This window comes from Hemiscyllium ocellatum, chromosome 28 (genome assembly GCF_020745735.1).
Source record: "Hemiscyllium ocellatum isolate sHemOce1 chromosome 28, sHemOce1.pat.X.cur, whole genome shotgun sequence".
NCBI classification, from domain to species: Eukaryota; Metazoa; Chordata; class Chondrichthyes; order Orectolobiformes; family Hemiscylliidae; genus Hemiscyllium; species Hemiscyllium ocellatum.
In genome coordinates, this window is record NC_083428.1 from 2757465 (window position 1) to 2774519 (window position 17055).

The 17055-nt window shown below is 45.2% G+C and overlaps 1 protein-coding gene across 4 annotated transcripts in view; it reads right to left on the reverse strand.

The window, feature by feature from the left end:
• LOC132828955 (F-BAR domain only protein 2-like) overlaps window positions 1-17055 on the reverse strand; it is a 69787-nt gene that overhangs the window by 9261 nt on the left and 43471 nt on the right. For 3 of the 4 annotated variants that reach the window (XM_060846178.1, XM_060846177.1, XM_060846180.1), the window contains exons 18-23: window positions 16462-16854; window positions 14101-14213; window positions 9155-9269; window positions 7902-8013; window positions 4057-4212; window positions 1995-2127 (exon numbers count right to left, since the gene is read on the reverse strand). In XM_060846178.1, coding sequence (XP_060702161.1) covers window positions 1995-2127; window positions 4057-4212; window positions 7902-8013; window positions 9155-9269; window positions 14101-14213; window positions 16462-16854 — 1022 coding nt within the window. The remainder of the gene's footprint in view (window positions 1-1994; window positions 2128-4056; window positions 4213-7901; window positions 8014-9154; window positions 9270-14100; window positions 14214-16461; window positions 16855-17055) is intronic. The other variant, XM_060846179.1, reaches the window with a different exon arrangement.

Consider the following 17055-nt stretch of genomic DNA (forward strand, 5'->3'; position numbering starts at 1 on the left):
TGACAGGTGTAGTGCCAGGAGACTGGAGGATAGCAAATGTTGTTCCCTTGTTAAAGAAGGGGAGTCGGGACAATCCTGGTAATTATAGGACAGTGAGCCTTACTTCTGTTGTGGGTAAGGTGTTGGAAAAGGTTCTAAGAGATAGGATTCATAATCATCTGGAAAGAAATAATTTGATTAGGGATAGTCACCACGGTTTTGTGAAGGGTAGGTCGTGCCTCACTAACCTTATTCAGTTCTTTGAGAAGGTGACAAAACAGGTGGATGAAGGTAAGGCAGTTGATGTGGTCTATCTGGGCTTCAGTAAGGCGTTTGATAAGGTTCCACACGATAGGCTATTGCACAAAATACGGAGTTTCGGGATTGAGGGTGATTTAGTGGTTTGGATCAGAAATCGGCAAGCTGAAAGAAGACAGGGTAGTGGTTGTTGGGAAATGTTCATCCTGGAGCTCAGTTACCAATGGTGTTCTGCAAGGATCTGTTTTGGGGCCACTGCAGTTTGTCATTTTCATAAATGATCTGGATATGGGTGGAGAAGGATGGGTTAGTCAATTTGCGGATGACACTAAGGTCGGTGGAGTTGTGGATAGTGCCGAAGGATGTTGTGGGTTACAGAGGGACATAGATAAGATGCAGAGCTGGGCTGAGAAGTGGTAAATGGGGTTTAATGCAGAAAAGTGTGAGGTAGTTCACTTTGGAAGTAGTAATAGGAATGCAGAGTACTGGGCTAATGGTAAAATTCTTGGCCGTGTAGATGAGCAGAGAGGTCTTGGTGTCCTGGTGCATAAATCCCTGCAAGTTGTCACCCAGGTTGATTGGGTTGTTATGAAGGCATATGGTGTGTTGGCGTTTATTGGTAAGGGGATTGAATTTTGGAGCCACAAGGTCATGCTTCAGCTGTACAAGACACTGGTACGGCCGCACTTGGAATATTGTGTACAGTTCTGGTAACTGCATTATAGGAAGGATGTGAAAGCTTTGGAAAGGGTTCAGAGGAGATTTACTAGGATGCTGCCTGGTATGGAGGGAAGGTTTTATGAGGAAGGGCTGAGAGAACGGAGGCTGTTTTCATTAGAGAGAAGAAGATTGAGAAGTGACTTAATTGAGACATATAAAATAGTCAGAGGGTTAGATAGGGTGGACAGTGAGAGCCTTTTTCCTCAGATGGTGATGGCTAACATGAGGGGACATAGCTTTAAATTGAGGGGTGATAGATTTAGGACAGCTATCAGGGGTAGTTTCTTTCCTCAGAGTGGTAGGGGCGTGGAATGGCCTGCCTACAACAGAATTAGACTCACTGATGTTAAGGACATTTAAATGGGCATTAGACATACATATGGATAATAATGGAACAGTGTAGGTTAGATGGGCATCAGATTATTTTCACAGGTCGGTGCAACATAGTGGGCCGAAGGGCCCGTATTGTGCTGTAACATTCTATGTTCTATAATGTGCAGCTATTTCTGAATGGGGGTGGGGTGGGGCCAGGAGGTAACGCTACAGGCAATGTCATTGATGTAACACCCAGTCTCAACAAAAAGCAAAACCAGCAACTCCTCTGAAAAATAAACTGGTTCATTGAGGAAGGAAACCCGTCACCTTTACCCAGCCTGGGTTGATACGTGACTCCAGATCCCATCAACCTGATACCTAAACCTTCCATCCACACCCATCCCTCCATCCACAGTGAGCCAATGGATAAAACCAGGTCTTTTAGACAATGATGGCCTCATCAGTAACATGTATGATTAAAAAACTGGTCAGTTAGTTGACTGACGTTACCCGGATCCTGCTGTGCTGCTTACATACATAACCATAGGAACAGGAGCCATTTAGTCCTTCGAACCTGTTCCATGTTTCGATTAGTTTGGGGTCAAACTGTACTTCAACTTATTCATTCCCCAGTAAAAGTGACCATGTATGATGAGCTCTGCACTGTGATAGGTGCTATGTAAACTAAAAGTCCATTTCAACAGTATTTCCGTTCTGCGTACCTGGTATTTGAGGAGGCTAATGTTGAAGTAGGAGGCACCAGGATTCTGCTTGGCTTGTTTCTGTAACTGGACAGTGAGTGCAGACATATTCAACCAGAAATCTTTCACATCGGAATCGCTCTGTGACAGGTCACTGCTCAGAGAGACAGAGGCAGTGATTAGATTCAAACCCCAGCAGAAACGGTGTCTGCAGAACTCCCTCAATCTTCAAGAACCTTCACCAGTTCCTGCAGACTTTCTGAAGCTGTCCTTAACCCTTACTGAGCAGAAGAGGCCAGACCCAACACTCAACCCTTTCCTGGTCATGGATCCTCACCCACAAATCCTCTGACACGGTCTTGTCTTGACATTTGGTTTGGTTTCAGAGCAGCAGTCCATCGAGACTCTGCTCTGTTCAGGAGGTCAGCGCTAACTGACCTCAGCAGCTCCAGCCAATCCCAGATACTCCCCAAAACCCTCAGTGTCTTTGCCCAACAGAAACTTATCAATCCCAGTCTCGAATGCTCCATCTGACCTCTCGCATTAACAGCTTTTTGACAGAGAAGCTTCGAGATTCCCATGCCACTTTGTGTAAAACACGTGCCTCCTGCCATCAACCTGATCAGCCTGGATTTTAAACCCCCACACCCCTCACCCCTACACCACCCTACCCCTGAGGAAATCCTTGCTCTCCATCAACCCATCCATTCCTTTATCATTTTAAACACCCAATTTAGGTTCCTGCTCAACTTCATAAATCCCAAGAAACACTAGGTTCTTTTGCGTGAACAGCCCTCCTCATCTAGGTCCAGTTTCATGGTGGTGAACCTGACCAGAGACCTCCCCCACAAAGAGTCTGACCAGACATCTGTACAACTGCAGCATCACTTTCACCTTCTTGGCATTCTGGCTACTTTGAGATAAAGTCCACTATTTCACTCACTTTGTTTTAGAACACAAGATTTACAGCACATAACAGACCATTCAGCCCAACTGAACCATACTAGCCTTTCTATTTCGAACAAGCCTTCTACTATCCCACCTTCACCCAAACACATGGACCTGTCAATATTTCCTTTGCCTCTTCTCTCCCTTGTGTTCACCTATCTTTTCCTCCAACCTATTGATACTATTCACCACAACCAGTCCCTGGGCGAGCCACTTCCACCTATTCCTCACTTTCTGATTGGATTATCCTGATATTCATATTCAGTGGGGAGGCAATGGCCTAGTGGCATTAATGGAGAGACTATTAATCTAGAAACCAGCCAACATTCGGGGGACAAAACAGAAATGGCTGGAAATGCTGAGCAGGTCTGGCAGCATCTGTAGAGAGATATCAGAGTTAACGTTTCAGATTGAGTGACCCTTCCTCGCAATCCCTCAAGTGAGGAAGGGTAACTCAACCTGAAAGGTGAACTCTGATTTCTCTCCACTGATGCTGCCAGACCTGCTAGCTTTTCCAGCAGTTTCTGTTTTGGATTCAGATTTGCACCATCCACAGTTCTTTCAGTTTTTAATTTAATGTCCTGGGGATCCTGGTTCAAATCCCACCAAGGCAAATGGTACAAGTTAATTCCAGATTTTTATTGATTTCAAAGAGTCTGATGATGACTATGAAACCATCACCAATTGTTGGAAAAACCCATCTGGTTCACTGATGTCCTTTAGGGAAGGAAACTGCCACCCTTACCTGGTCTGACCTATATGTGAGTCCAGACCCACAGCAATGCGGTTGACCCTTAACTACCCTCTGGGCGATTAAGGATGGGCATGAAATGCTGGCTCAGTCAGCGATGCCTACATCCTCATGAATGAACTTAATAAATTACCTCCAGTTCTGGCCTCCCCAACACTGGAAACATTTTCTCTAAATCCATCAGGTTATTGCCCAGCTTTTATTTAGCAAAGAGACTGCAATCTCCTTGGTCCTAGTTCCCTTCTATTGCAAGAATTCTCATACTCCGTCACAAACCCCTCCCTTACCTGGATACGGGCAAGAATTCCAGCTTTTTGAAGAAAAACATAACAGATGAATTGTGTCCCCTGCCATGTTAACACACTCTTCCTTCAGGAGGCTCACCTGTACAGTAGTTGTGAGTTGGACAGAAACTGTGAAATGCGATTAGCGTTCAAAATCCTGAAGCTGATGACAGCTGGTGATGGATTCCCACTGAAGATCCGAATGATTCCCGCTGGGAAGGACATGGTGAGATCTCCAGTCAGCTTCACAATCACACTGCAAAAGGAAGAAAGCTTCACCATTCCCAATAGGGAGCACAGACAAGCCAGAACAAAACTGCAGGATTCCAGGAGCTGGGAATCAACAGGATGCAGATCCTTTGTTACCTGTCACTCACCAATCCTCATCGAGACTGCTTGTCAGCCTTCTCATTCACATCATCATCTCTTAAACTCTGATGTCCCAAAACTAATTCTGACCAGGTCCTGTTTACCCATCACCTGTTGTGTTCATTCCTGAAGAAGGGCTGAGCGCAAAACGTGAACTCTCCTGCATCTCAGATGCTGCCTGACCTGCTGAGCTTTTCTAGTGTTACACGTTTAGACCCATCACCAGTTGTGCTTGCTGACGGATACTGGTGGCCGCTCTGACAGTGTCTCCATTTTATAATTCTCAATCGCGTTTTCAAATCTCACCGAGGCATCTTGAGCCTTCTCCAGTCTTGTAACTCTTGACACCCCTGCAATCTTTGCATTCTGTATCCTTCACATCCCTTGTCACTTCTGCATTGGTGACAGCGCCTTCAGCTGCCTTGACCCTAAGCACCCGATTCCCTCCTTAATCCACCCCTTCTCTTCCTTTAAAATGTTTTCCACAATCTCCCCTGAGCAAGAGTGACACGGTGGCACAGTGGTTAGCACTGCTGCCTCACAGCACCAGAGACCCGGGTTTAATTCCCGCCTCAGGTGACTGACTGTGTGGAGTTTGCACATTCTCGTGTCGGAATGGGTTTCCTCCGGTTTCCTCGCACAGTCCAAAATGTGCAGGCTAGGTGAATTGGCCATGCTAAATTGTCCATAGTGTTAGGTGAAGGGGTAAATGTAGAGGAATGGGTTTGGGTGAGTTTTAGATTAGATTAGATTACTCACAGTGTGGAAACAGGCTCTTCGGCCCAATAAGTCCACACCGACCCTCCAAAGCGCAACCCACCCATTCTCCTACATTTACCCCTTTACCTAACGCTACGGGCAATTTAGCATGGCCAATTCACCTGACCCGCACATCTTTGGACTGTGGTAGGAAACCAGAGCACCCGGAGGAAACCCACGCAGACACGGGGAGAACGTGCAAACTCCACACAGTCAGTCGCCCGAGTCAGGAATTGAACCCGGGTCTCTGGTGCTGTGAGGCAGCAGTGCTAACCAGTTGTGCTTCAGCAGGTCGGTATGGACTTGTTGGGCCAAAGGGCCTGTTTCCACACTAAGTAATCGAATCTAAGTAAGTAATCGAATCTAAGACTTTGATCACTGGCCTGAATATCAATTCTATTTTAAAAGTCTTTTCTGAGACATGCCTTTGGATCTTTTACCATCATGAAGGTGCTAAATCAATGCACATTATTTTCATAAATCAACACATAAAAGCAAAGTTCCTGATCAGTGTCAGACAGCAGATCATACAGACAAACACAGAATCACGGAGAGAAAATAGAGATTACATCAGCAAATGCTTCCCAAACTCAAATTGTGTCCCTTTTAAAGGTTTTTTTTGGGCCTGGATTTGTTAATATGATTTCCTTGTTCAAAACCAACATGCAACAAAGGAAAAGGGAAGCATTTGCATTTCTATATCACCTTACGCAAACTCAATGTCCCAATTTTCAGTGAGAGTGTAGCTGTCTCTTAAACAAGGTAGCCAATTTACACACAGTAGGATCCCACAAACAGCAGTGAGGAAAGGAACAGGTTATTGGCCTTACATCGTGGTTGAGGGATAAACATTAACCGACACACTGGAGAGAAATCTCCTGCTCTTCTTCAAAATAGTCCTGATGGAAACTTTCCCATCTGCCCAGACAGGGACATGGTTTAATGCCTCAGCGGAGTGTTTTCACAGAGCAGCATATTGAGACAGTGTGTGCCTGCACTGAATGTTGATTAAACCCTGGAGGGAAACTCAATCCCATAACCTTTAGATTCGGAGGTGGAAGAGACTGAACACGAGCCACTCCCCATGGTTGGCACCAACTGTTATTGTTGGATTGATTAAAGTTAAAAATCACACAACACCAGGTTATAGTCCAACGGGTTTAATTGGAAGCAAACTAGCTTTCGGAGCACCGCACCTTCATCAGGTGATTGTGGAGGGCTCGATCGTAACACAGAATTTATAGCAAAAATTCGCAGTGTGATGTAACTGAAATTATACATTGAAAAATTGATTGTCTGTTAAGCCTTTCATCTGTTAGAATACAGTGATAATTTCAATTCCTTCATGTGTAAATCACAAAACCCTTCTTTTTAAAGTTGCATTCTCGGGTTAGCTGTTAACAATGGTGATAGCTAGACAATATGTTCGCCCCCTGTGTTCTCTGTCTATGACCTGATGTTTAGATTGATTCTAATCTAATAAGTGAGATAACAGAGTTTTACATAAATTCCTGCAGTTTTTGAGCTCAGAGTTCTACATGAATGTATGCAGTTTTTGAGCAATGTGCAATGTAATTGTGCCATACAAATTCACCGCACAAAATATATGTGTGCATGTGGGTCTTTGTCTGTGTCTGTCAGTCTGGGGTGAGGGTTGTGAGTATGAGAATATGTGTGTGTGCGTCTGTGTGTACCTGTGTCTATATGTATGTGAGAGTGTGTATGTGTAGGAATGTGTGCATGTGGGTCTGTGCGTGTGTGTGCGTGTGTGTGCGTGTGCGTGCGTGCGTGTGTAGTGGGTGCAGAGTGTCTTAAGTCTGCACACATATATGTTGTGTGGTGAATTTGTATGGCACAGTTACATTGTATGTTGCTCAAAAACTGCATACATTCATGTAGCACTCTGAGCTCAAAACTGCAGGAATTTATGTAAAATACTGTTATCTCACTTATTAGATTAGAATCAATCTAAACATCAGGTCATAGACAGAGAACACAGGGGGCTAACACCTTCAACATATTGTCTAGCTATCACCATTGTTAACAGCTAACCCAAGAATGCAACTTTAAAAAGAAGGGTTTTGTGATTTACATGTGAAAGAAGTGAAACTATCACTGTATTCAGATAAACTGTATAACTGTATAACACTGTATAATAGATGAAAGGCTTAACAGGCAATCAATTTTTCAATGTATAATTTCAATTACATCACACTGCGAATTTTTGCTATAAATTCTGTGTTATGATCGAGCCCTTCACAATCACCTGATGAAGGAGCGTCGCTCCGAAAGCTAGTGTGCTTCCAATTAAACCTGTTGGACTATAACTGCTGTTGTGAGATTTTTAACTTTGTACACCCCAGTCCAACACCGGCATCTCCAAATCAGGATTGATTAAAGAAAGCCTAATGCCTGTAATGATGAAAACATCACCTTTTGAGACACTTGGCTCTGTATAAATCTCTGCTGACAGATTAGATTAGATTAGACTTACAGTGTGGAAACAGGCCCTTCGGCCCAACAAGTCCACACCGACCCGCCGAAGCGCAACCCACCCATACCCCTACATTTATCCCTTACCTAACACTACGGGCAATTTAGCACGGCCAATTCACCTGACCCGCACATCTTTGGACTGTGGGAGGAAACCGGAGCACCCGGAGGAAACCCACGCAGACACGGGGAGAACGTGCAAACTCCACACAGTCAGTCGCCTGAGTCGGGAATTGAACCCGGGTCTACAGGCGCTGTGAGGCAGCAGTGCTAACCACTGTGCCACAGTTAGCAGAGTTTTCTGTAGCTGACGATCACACTCACTTTGCAAAGTCTCCAGCCCTGAAGTAGGCATCAATACATTCTGTAAAAGCAGCTGCAATGGGCAAGGTGTCATGGCTGCCTACAGTCACTGGGCTTGGTCCTCGGGAAATACCTGAGAGTAAAAATAAATCATTCGTGTCACCACTTTCAGTTCTACTATTCCAAATGATCATGGCTGATCCTCGAGCTCAATACCCAAATTCACCATCCCACTCCCCACATCCCTCCATCCCTTTCGTTACAAGAGCTATGTCTATCTCTTTCTTGAAAACATTCAATGTTTTGGCCTCAACCACTTTCGGTGGCAGAGAATTCCATAGGCCTCCTGCTCTCTGGGTGAAGACATTTCTTCTCATCTCAATCTGAAATGGTCTACCCCGTATCCTTACACTATCTAGCTGGATTCGTACAGTTACGTCCACTTTAGGATCCACTGAGGGCTGTCCATTTCAGGCTGAACAGTTGCTGCTCAGTTTTCAATACCACAGAGATAGGGCTGGAGAGCAGGACGAGCTGGGTAGCTGTTCCTGGAGCCAGTACAGACACAATGGGCTGAATGGTCTCCTACTGTACTGGAAAATTCGATGATTCTATGAAGCTGCCTCCACTGCAGCTCGATGAAGTGCTTTCCACACTCAAACAACTCACTGTGTGAGAAAGTTTATTCTCAACTGGCATATACCCACACACACAAAGTTCTCAAAAAGATCAACCATACATTTGAGGAGGATTCTGACTTGAGGTCAGAGTAGATATAGTGAGTTGCTGTTCATTGAGCCACTAATTGGCCCCATCTCATAGATTGATATAAATAGTGAAAGAAAGACTTGCATTTTGGAATGTAGCTATCAAACCTCAGAATATCTTAAAGCATTTAGCAAATCCAGAATTACTTTAGAAGTACATTACTGCTGCAATGATGGAAATGTAGCAGTCCATTTGTGTACTCCAAGTTCCCACTAAAAGCAATATGATAATAATCACAATCTGTTTTAGATGTTGGTTGATGGAAAGATATTGCAGGGGCACCAGGGGTCCTTCCTAGCCCACCTTGGAATAACATACCCAACTCTGAGAACAGATTTAATGTCTGTTCCAAAACAGTACAACTCTCCCATACTGGGACTCTCATCCTGGGCTAAGGGCTCAGATTGCTGGGGTGAGACTGAGAGCGCTACCCTGTGAGACATGCTGGAAACACAGCGACATCATGGACACTCCCCAACATGAATCAAGTCTGACTGAGCACGTACACACACTCGAGGCTGGAGTCGTGGTTCGATTCTGGCTGGGATGTGTCGTGGTTGCTTCATCAACAGGACTCTGACTGGCTGCAGGGGATAGAACCGATGGGCTGACAGGCCTGGTCTGATGGGAACAAGGAATCAATTAGTTTATGAAAACATGCAGAGATCATCACAGCTATTCACAGATTGAAGTTTCTAACCAACTGCTGAGAGATTGGTGAATAAGTTACAACGAAGAGAAACAACATCTTCCACATCTTCAAGACAACCCAGGCGGCCTTACATTTAAAGTTCCTGTTGAAGTCTAGTCCCATATTAAATTAAGAGAATGGCTGTGGGACCTAATTACAGCTGTGGGAGCTTACTATGTACAAGATAAACAGTCAGGTTCTGTTTTTGTGATATTGGTTGTGGGGTTAATATTGGATTCCAGATCACTGGAGAAAACTCACCTGCTCTCTTTCAAATAACGGCTAGAGGATCCTTTACATCCACTTGACAGGGCAGGCAGGACCTAAGGAGAGTGTACCTTCTGAATGACAACAGTTCCAACAGAGCAGCATTCCCCTCAGAATCACATGGAGACCAACCAACCAATAGGGAGAGGCTGAACAGGCTGGGGCTGTTTTCCCTGGAGCGTTGGAGGCTGAGGGGTGACCTTGTAGAGGTTTATAAAATCATAAGGGGCATGGATAGGATAAATAGCCAAGGCCTTCTTCCTGTGTTGGGGTAAGTCCAGAACTAGAGGGCATAGGTTTAGGGTGAGAGGGAAAAGATATAAAAGGGATGTAAGGGCAACTTTTTTCACACAGAGGGTGGTAAGTGTATGGAGTCAGCTGCCAGAGGAAATGGTGGAGGCTGGTACATTTACAGCATTTAAAAGGCATCTGGATGGGTATATGAATAGGAAAGGTTTAAAGGGATATGGACCAAATGCTGGCAAATGGGACTAGGTTAATTTAGGATATCTCATCACCATGGACGAGTTGGACCGAAGAGTCTATCTCCACCACTTTCTCTGATAGGTGCACCACCCTCGGTGTGAAAACATTGTCCCTTTTAAATCTTTCTCCTCTCACCCTAAATCTATGCCCTCTAGCTCTGGACTCCCCCACCCCAGGGAAAAGACTTTGTCTATTTAGCCTATCCATGCTCATGATTTTATAAATCTTTATAAGGTCGCCTCTCAGCCTCTGATGCTCCAGGGAAAACAGCCCCAGCCTGTTTTGCCTCTCCCTTTAGCTCAGATCCTCCAACGCTGGCAACACCCCTGTAAATCTTTTCTGAACCCTTTCAAGTTTCATAATGTCCTTCTGATAGGAAGGAGATCAGAATTGTATGCAATATTCCAAAAGTAGAACATAGAACATAGAAAAATACAGCACAGTACAGGCCCTTTGGCCCTCGATGTTGCGCCGATCCAAGCCCACCTAACCTACACTAGCCTGCTATCCTCCATATGCCTATCCAATGCCCGTTTAAATGCCCATAAAGAGGGCATTCCATGAACTCACGATTCACTGAGTAAAGAATCTACCCCTAACATCTGTCCTATACCTACCTCCCCTTAATTTAAAGCTATGCCCCCTCGTAATAGCTAACTCCATACGTGGAAAAACCAATATGTAGCCTAACCAATGTCCTGTACAACCGCAATATGACCTCCCAACTCCTATACTCAATACTCTGACCAATAAAGCCTAGGACCATATATATCTTCCCAGATGCCAAGTTGCTATCACTTTCCTGAGTTTGAGACTGCTCACATTTGTGTTTTTGACTGGTGGGTGTGTTGGCGTCTTACACATTGTAAAAAGTTGTTGTTTTTGTCATGATTATCTTTCACATTTCCACTGTGAGTGTATCTTTGTGTTCTACACAGTTCTCCAAGTTTAATTCTGTTCCTCCTCGAATATGGCTGCACCTGGTGTTATGCCTTGCAGGATTTAGGCTCCTGGATACCTGGGAGTAACCAGCTCCCTGGAGTGGGATATCTGGCTCTGCCCATCTATCCTACAAACAACTGAGCCACTCTGTCGCTGTGTGTCTGTTGCGTATCACCCATTTGCTTTTGGTTTTAAAGAGGTTGTTCTGGGTTTAGGGAGAGCTAGGTGATGGCTAAGCAAGGCTGTTCGAAGTTGCCTTCCACATGGTCTCTGCTGGCAACAGTAATCCCACGTCCAGATCTATTAATCCTCAGTGTAACATCAGAATGTCAAAATCCTATTTTTCACCCTACACATCATGATCAAATGCTTTAGCAGCATGAACTACCCACTCGACAAGACCATCAAATTGGAGGCAATATGGTGAGGCTGTCCCACCTCCTTAAAAAGGGTCTTCCTGTAGACTGCTGTCAAAACAAACTGTTCTGAAGGGTCACTGGATCCAAAGCATTAACTTGGATTTCTCTCTCCCCAGATGCTGCCAGACCAGCTGAGATTTTCCAGCAATTTGTGATTTTGTTTCATTACAGTTCATATTGTACAGCCTGTTGTTGAAACTCTCGTGAACACTGTACTTTCTGGAAGGGTCCATTAACAGAATTCCATCCTCTTTGAGGTGTATTACTGTATCACCTTCGACATTTTCTGTGGTATCAAACGTGTCCGGGTACAATTGTTGCAAGACCTGGAGCATCAAGGTAATTATTTCTGGCCTCTCTGGCACGATTGGTGTCTTGGTGATCTCCTGAATAGACACACGCTGTTCTCTGTACTCACTGGCAGTCCTGCTATTGTGGTTCCACTCCTGTTCATCAGGGGTGGGGAGTACGGTTTCTATGGAGACTCACTATTACAGCTATCCATCATCAATGTACAAATGTGAGCAATGGCCATTCCATTACATGCAGTCAGTTTTATGGCTGTGGGTTGTACCATTGACTCCCAATGGTCCACGTTCACGTTCTTCTCCAGTCTGACTGGAAGACCGAGCTAGTGTGCCAGCTCCTGGGTTGACTTGAGCAGGTGTTGCCAATGTTGAGTGTAGAATGCTATTTGTCGGGGGTTACTGCGGTGAGGTGGCAATGTCCCTACCTCTGAGCCAAGGGTTCTTGGTTCAATCCTACCTGCTGCAGAGCTGTGTGATAACATCTCTGAATAGGCCAATTAAAAATATTTTGATCCGAATTGTGGCAAAAGCCTTGGTTTCACTTTGCTCGCGACTTTGTCTCAGACAGGATGTGGAAGGTTTGCTTGTCTTTTCATTGAATGATCTTCCATTCTGAAAATGGAGCCTTCTCAGGCTGGCTGAGAATGTGGTGTATGCACCAGGTTTATGGGTGAGGTCTCCAACATCACTATCCGTGTATTGCATCGGCCTCTTGTTCGGTTGAATCCTCTTATAGCCTCTGGTTGTCCTTCACAGGTCAGCCCAGTGTCCTTTTACACTGTATCACTTATCTACAGCGTGGGCCATGGGCTGTGGTTCCCACTTGGTGTGTCAGACCAAACCTCCCACATGGCTACTTTGCTTACAGTGCCACCTAATGTCTGCAGGTTTTGTTGCCTGGCTCCAGGGACTGGCTACAGTTTCAGGTAATGTGTGGTACACTATAAGAATTTCAGGCAGAAATGATATTAGTTACGGATGCTCTATGCCCCAAGGATTGGTAAATTATATCAAAAATTAGGTGACAACCAACGCGTGCTTGAAAAATTCAAAACACAGTCTCCAGCATGAGCTGTAGGCTGCTGTCAAATCACACCGTTCTGAAGGGTCATGGACCCAAAACATTAACTTAGATTTCTCTCTCCCCAGACGCTGCCAGACCAGCTGAGATTTTCCAGCAATTCTTTATTTTGTTTCATTACATTTCATATTGCCCAGCCTGTTGTTGAAACTCTCGTGAACACTGTACTTTCCAGGAGGGTCCATGAACAAAATTCCATTCTCTCTGAGGTGTATTACTGTATCACCTTTACATTTTTTGTGGTATCAAACCTGTCTGGGTACAATTGTTCAAAGCCTTGGATAACACTTGTTAAATAACCTTTTTTGTGCTAATAAATACACTAATAACCAATTTGGTAGAAGCTACTTATATTTGTTTCTGGGACTCTCTTGCAGACAGAAAGACCCTGCTTACATATGGCACCTGTTCCAACTCAACAAAATAGGGGACTGCCATTTCTCACAGCAACGCTTCGCCAAGCCAAGCTGCCAGGTTTAACTGGAATAAAACACAAACTTGGCAGTTAACTGTCAATCATAATCAATCTGCTGCGATCTCTAAGGCAACACCTCTACCAGAGTGCACTTAGAGTCATAGAGATGTACAGCATGGAAACAGACCCTTCGGTCCAACCTGTCCACGCCGACCAGATATCCCAACCCAATCTAGTTCCACCTGCCAGCACTCGGCCCATATCCCTCCAAACCCTTCCTATTCATATACCCATCCAGATGCCTCTTAAATGTTGCAAAATAGGCACACTCTTCTCACACTGTATTAAAACGCCATTTCCCTTTACACCAGTACTTCCTGCAAACTCTCCAGGGGAGTGCACGATGAAAATCTTTGACAAAAGATGGCCTTTTTCAGCATAACTGAAGCCCTGAACTACCAAACGGTGTTCACCAGACAGAGCCGGTTGTGAGACAGAAGTAGCCACACACCCTCCCATTAACACATAGCATCCTGGATGGACAATGGCTGCTGGTCACAAGTTCTACATCCTGGTCACTTGCTCTTTAATATGTTCCCTTCTTAAAAGGATATCGCAACACAGTTATTAGCCAATCACAGCTGAACAATTGGCATCGGGATGGATGGGGAGAAATTTGGTTCATTGGGATTTTGTAAAGCTGGGCGTGGATGGAGACAGTTTTAATCAATTGGGAATGACCAAACAGGAGTGAAAAGGAGGGGAGGTGGATCTTTGAGATTCTATACCTTAATTAGCTATTTTCTGAGTGAAAATGAGAAAATGATTGGAGTCCATACATACTGCGTCTGTCCCTTCGAGCGGAATGGTGAACAGTTTCTTTTTTGAGTGACGGCGTGGAGGAGCAACCAGTGTTGTCTCCCTGATGAAGGCCTCTGCTTGGACACTGGGAGCTGCTGTGAACACAACCAGACATATGAAAACAACCCAACTGCAAAATCTGCTGTCACAATGTCCTGGGAGTGATTGATGTGGACAACGGAAAGAGAGCTTTACTCTGTATCTAACCCCATGCTGTCCCTGTCCTGGGAGTGTTTGAAGGGGGACAGTGTAGAGAGAGCTTTACTCTGTATCTTAGCCTGTGCTGTCCCTGTCCTGGGAGTGTTTGATGCCGATGTTTTTGCCTGTAATTCAGAATATTGTAGTTTCAGCAATGGGCTTTGCTGAATTTACAGGCTTCCTTTACATTACAGGTCTCTGTTGACTGCACCCATGTCACCAGAAGAACACCAAGTCATCAACCTGCCTCCTTCTCAACCAGGAGATCTTTCCACTTCCTGAATGTGCAGATAGCGTACAGCCACATTAATGTGTTCTTGCATCCAGTTGCAGGAAGCTGCCACAACTTGCGGAGCCCGAGGAGTTCACAACTGCCTCATGGGTTTTTTTCCCTGTGGTTAGCTTCCCCTTATAAAACAATGCTGTTTAAGTGATGATTGATGATACCCTTTATTTAGCCACTAAAGGAACTCAAAAGGCCCTTCTACCACAACCACTTATTCTCCGGTGTGGAGCAAGCTACTGGCATCTTGAAGGTATATTTTATGTATTTTGACCATTCCGGAGATCTACTGAATTTCACTGCTAGGGTAGCCAAAATATTCATTGTGTGCTACATGCTACACAAGAGTGCAGTTGGAAAACTGACAAGCAGAAAGGCCAGAAGCCAGGCCTATAACATCTGAAGAGGTGGATGGTAAGGAATCAGGCAAGAGGCTCTGGAGGAGCAATGGGAAACCAACTAAGATTCACAGCCATGTAGCCATTGCTGCTTCTTTACTGGAAGGGTCATCACTAGAAGCCTGCTAATTCAGAGCAGATTCTCCTAGGCTCTTGAAAGGTCACAAGTCACATCAGCTAGTAGGTCGCAGAAAGCATCTTCCATTTAAAAAAGAAGCAACCCTTCCTTGAGGAAATGCTCATCTGCAACAAGAGAACCAGGAATGCACATGGAGCGACAGTGCCTCAATATGATCTCCACATAATTCACTAAAACAGCTTGAGAAGTTACTTCATAATCTGAACTATTTACATATTTGTTGGAGGTTGTCAATGAACTCGTGAAATGCCAACCTGTGCTAACTCAAACCAAGTCCACAATTCCAAGATTGCCAGAAGGAACCTGAACTTTACACCCATATCCCTCAGATATGATTCTTAAGCTAATCGTGTAGCAAATACTACAACTGTACAGTGATACTGGACATGTGTTATAAAAGGGCGGCACGATGGCTCAGTGGTTAGCACTGCTGCCTCATAGCTCCAGGGACCTGGATTCAATTCCTGTCTCGGGCAACTGTCTGTATGGGGTTTGCACATTCTCCCTGTGTTTATGTGGATTTCCTTCGGTTTTCTCCCACAGTCCAAAATGTGCAGGTCAGGTGAATTGGCCATGCTAAACTGCCTGTTGTGTTAGGTGCAAGGGTAAAACGTAGGTGAATAGGTCTGGGTGGATTGCTCTTCAGAGGGTCAGTGTGGACTTGTGGGCCGAAGGGCCTGTTTCCACACTGTAGGGAATCTAATCATCTAAAAAAAATTCTTAAGTCCCTTTCCCAATATCGATGTACACTGACATCCAATATCGGGAGGGATCCAGCTCCTCATCGCTGCCCTCCAGTGGCCCATCAAGGTTCTCACAATCAAACTTAGCTCATTGTGTTACTACACAGTGAGAATGAATGGAAAGGGGTTTGGACCATTGTCTGTGTCAAGAAAGCAACTCACCATGACCTCTCCTTGATAGGGAGTAGGAGGCAATAAACGCTAGTCTTGACGGTGATGCCCTCAGCCTGAAAATAAGGCATTCGTCAACAGCTCAGGTTAAATTTGAACTGGATCAAATACAGCCCGGAATCTCATACAAAAGACTGGCAGAGGAATGGAAATGCTCCCTTGCCCTTTCTGCTCCCAAACTCCATCCAGGCACCGTGCTAAGCAGACCAGCTGGGCAGAGGGTATCTGGGAGGCTGTTGGAGCTTTAATATGGCCACTGCCTTCCATATAGACTCCTGATTATCATTGTGCGCTCATCTGGACACTGGAGGTGACCAAGCCTGTAACTGTCCAACACTCAGGTCAATAAAGGGACAATACAGAGTTTTTTCCCCAAAGCAAACAAAACGAGAAGCAAACTAGAAACAGAACCTGTAGCTGAAGCGATGGCGTTAGTGGCCAGTCCCTGGGGAGTTTGAACCGAAGACTCAGTGTTTGAGCAGGTATCCACAGGAGACAGCTCTCTGTCTGTGCCACAGTGAAGATCCGTACTTGAGGGCCCCTCATTCGATAGGAGGTTACAAACAGGAACAGGGCGAGAGGAAGCTTCGTTGCAGGTTGGGGAGAAGCAGCTGTTAAGTGGTAGTGAGACTGGAGGGGTGACGGGCTGGGGGGTCCAAGGTCTAGATTCAGGAGATGGTGAGGAGGTGTCAGTAGTCGGGAAAGAAGGTGAATCGAGACCAGAGTCTTCCACAGTTTCTAGTGCACTGGAGCTGGTCGGAGCACTCAATGGCAGAGGATTCCCATCGAGCTGGTGGCACTGAGCTAGGGAGAGGAGGAAAGACTTTCAGCGAGATCATTGGCATCACAAAATGGAATCTCATTCTCAGCCTCTCCCCTTGCCTGAGGAGTAGCTGCCCTCAGGTCACACACACACACACACACACACACACACACACACACACACACACACACACACACACACACACACACACACACACACACCAACCCCATAGTCTGGTAAAT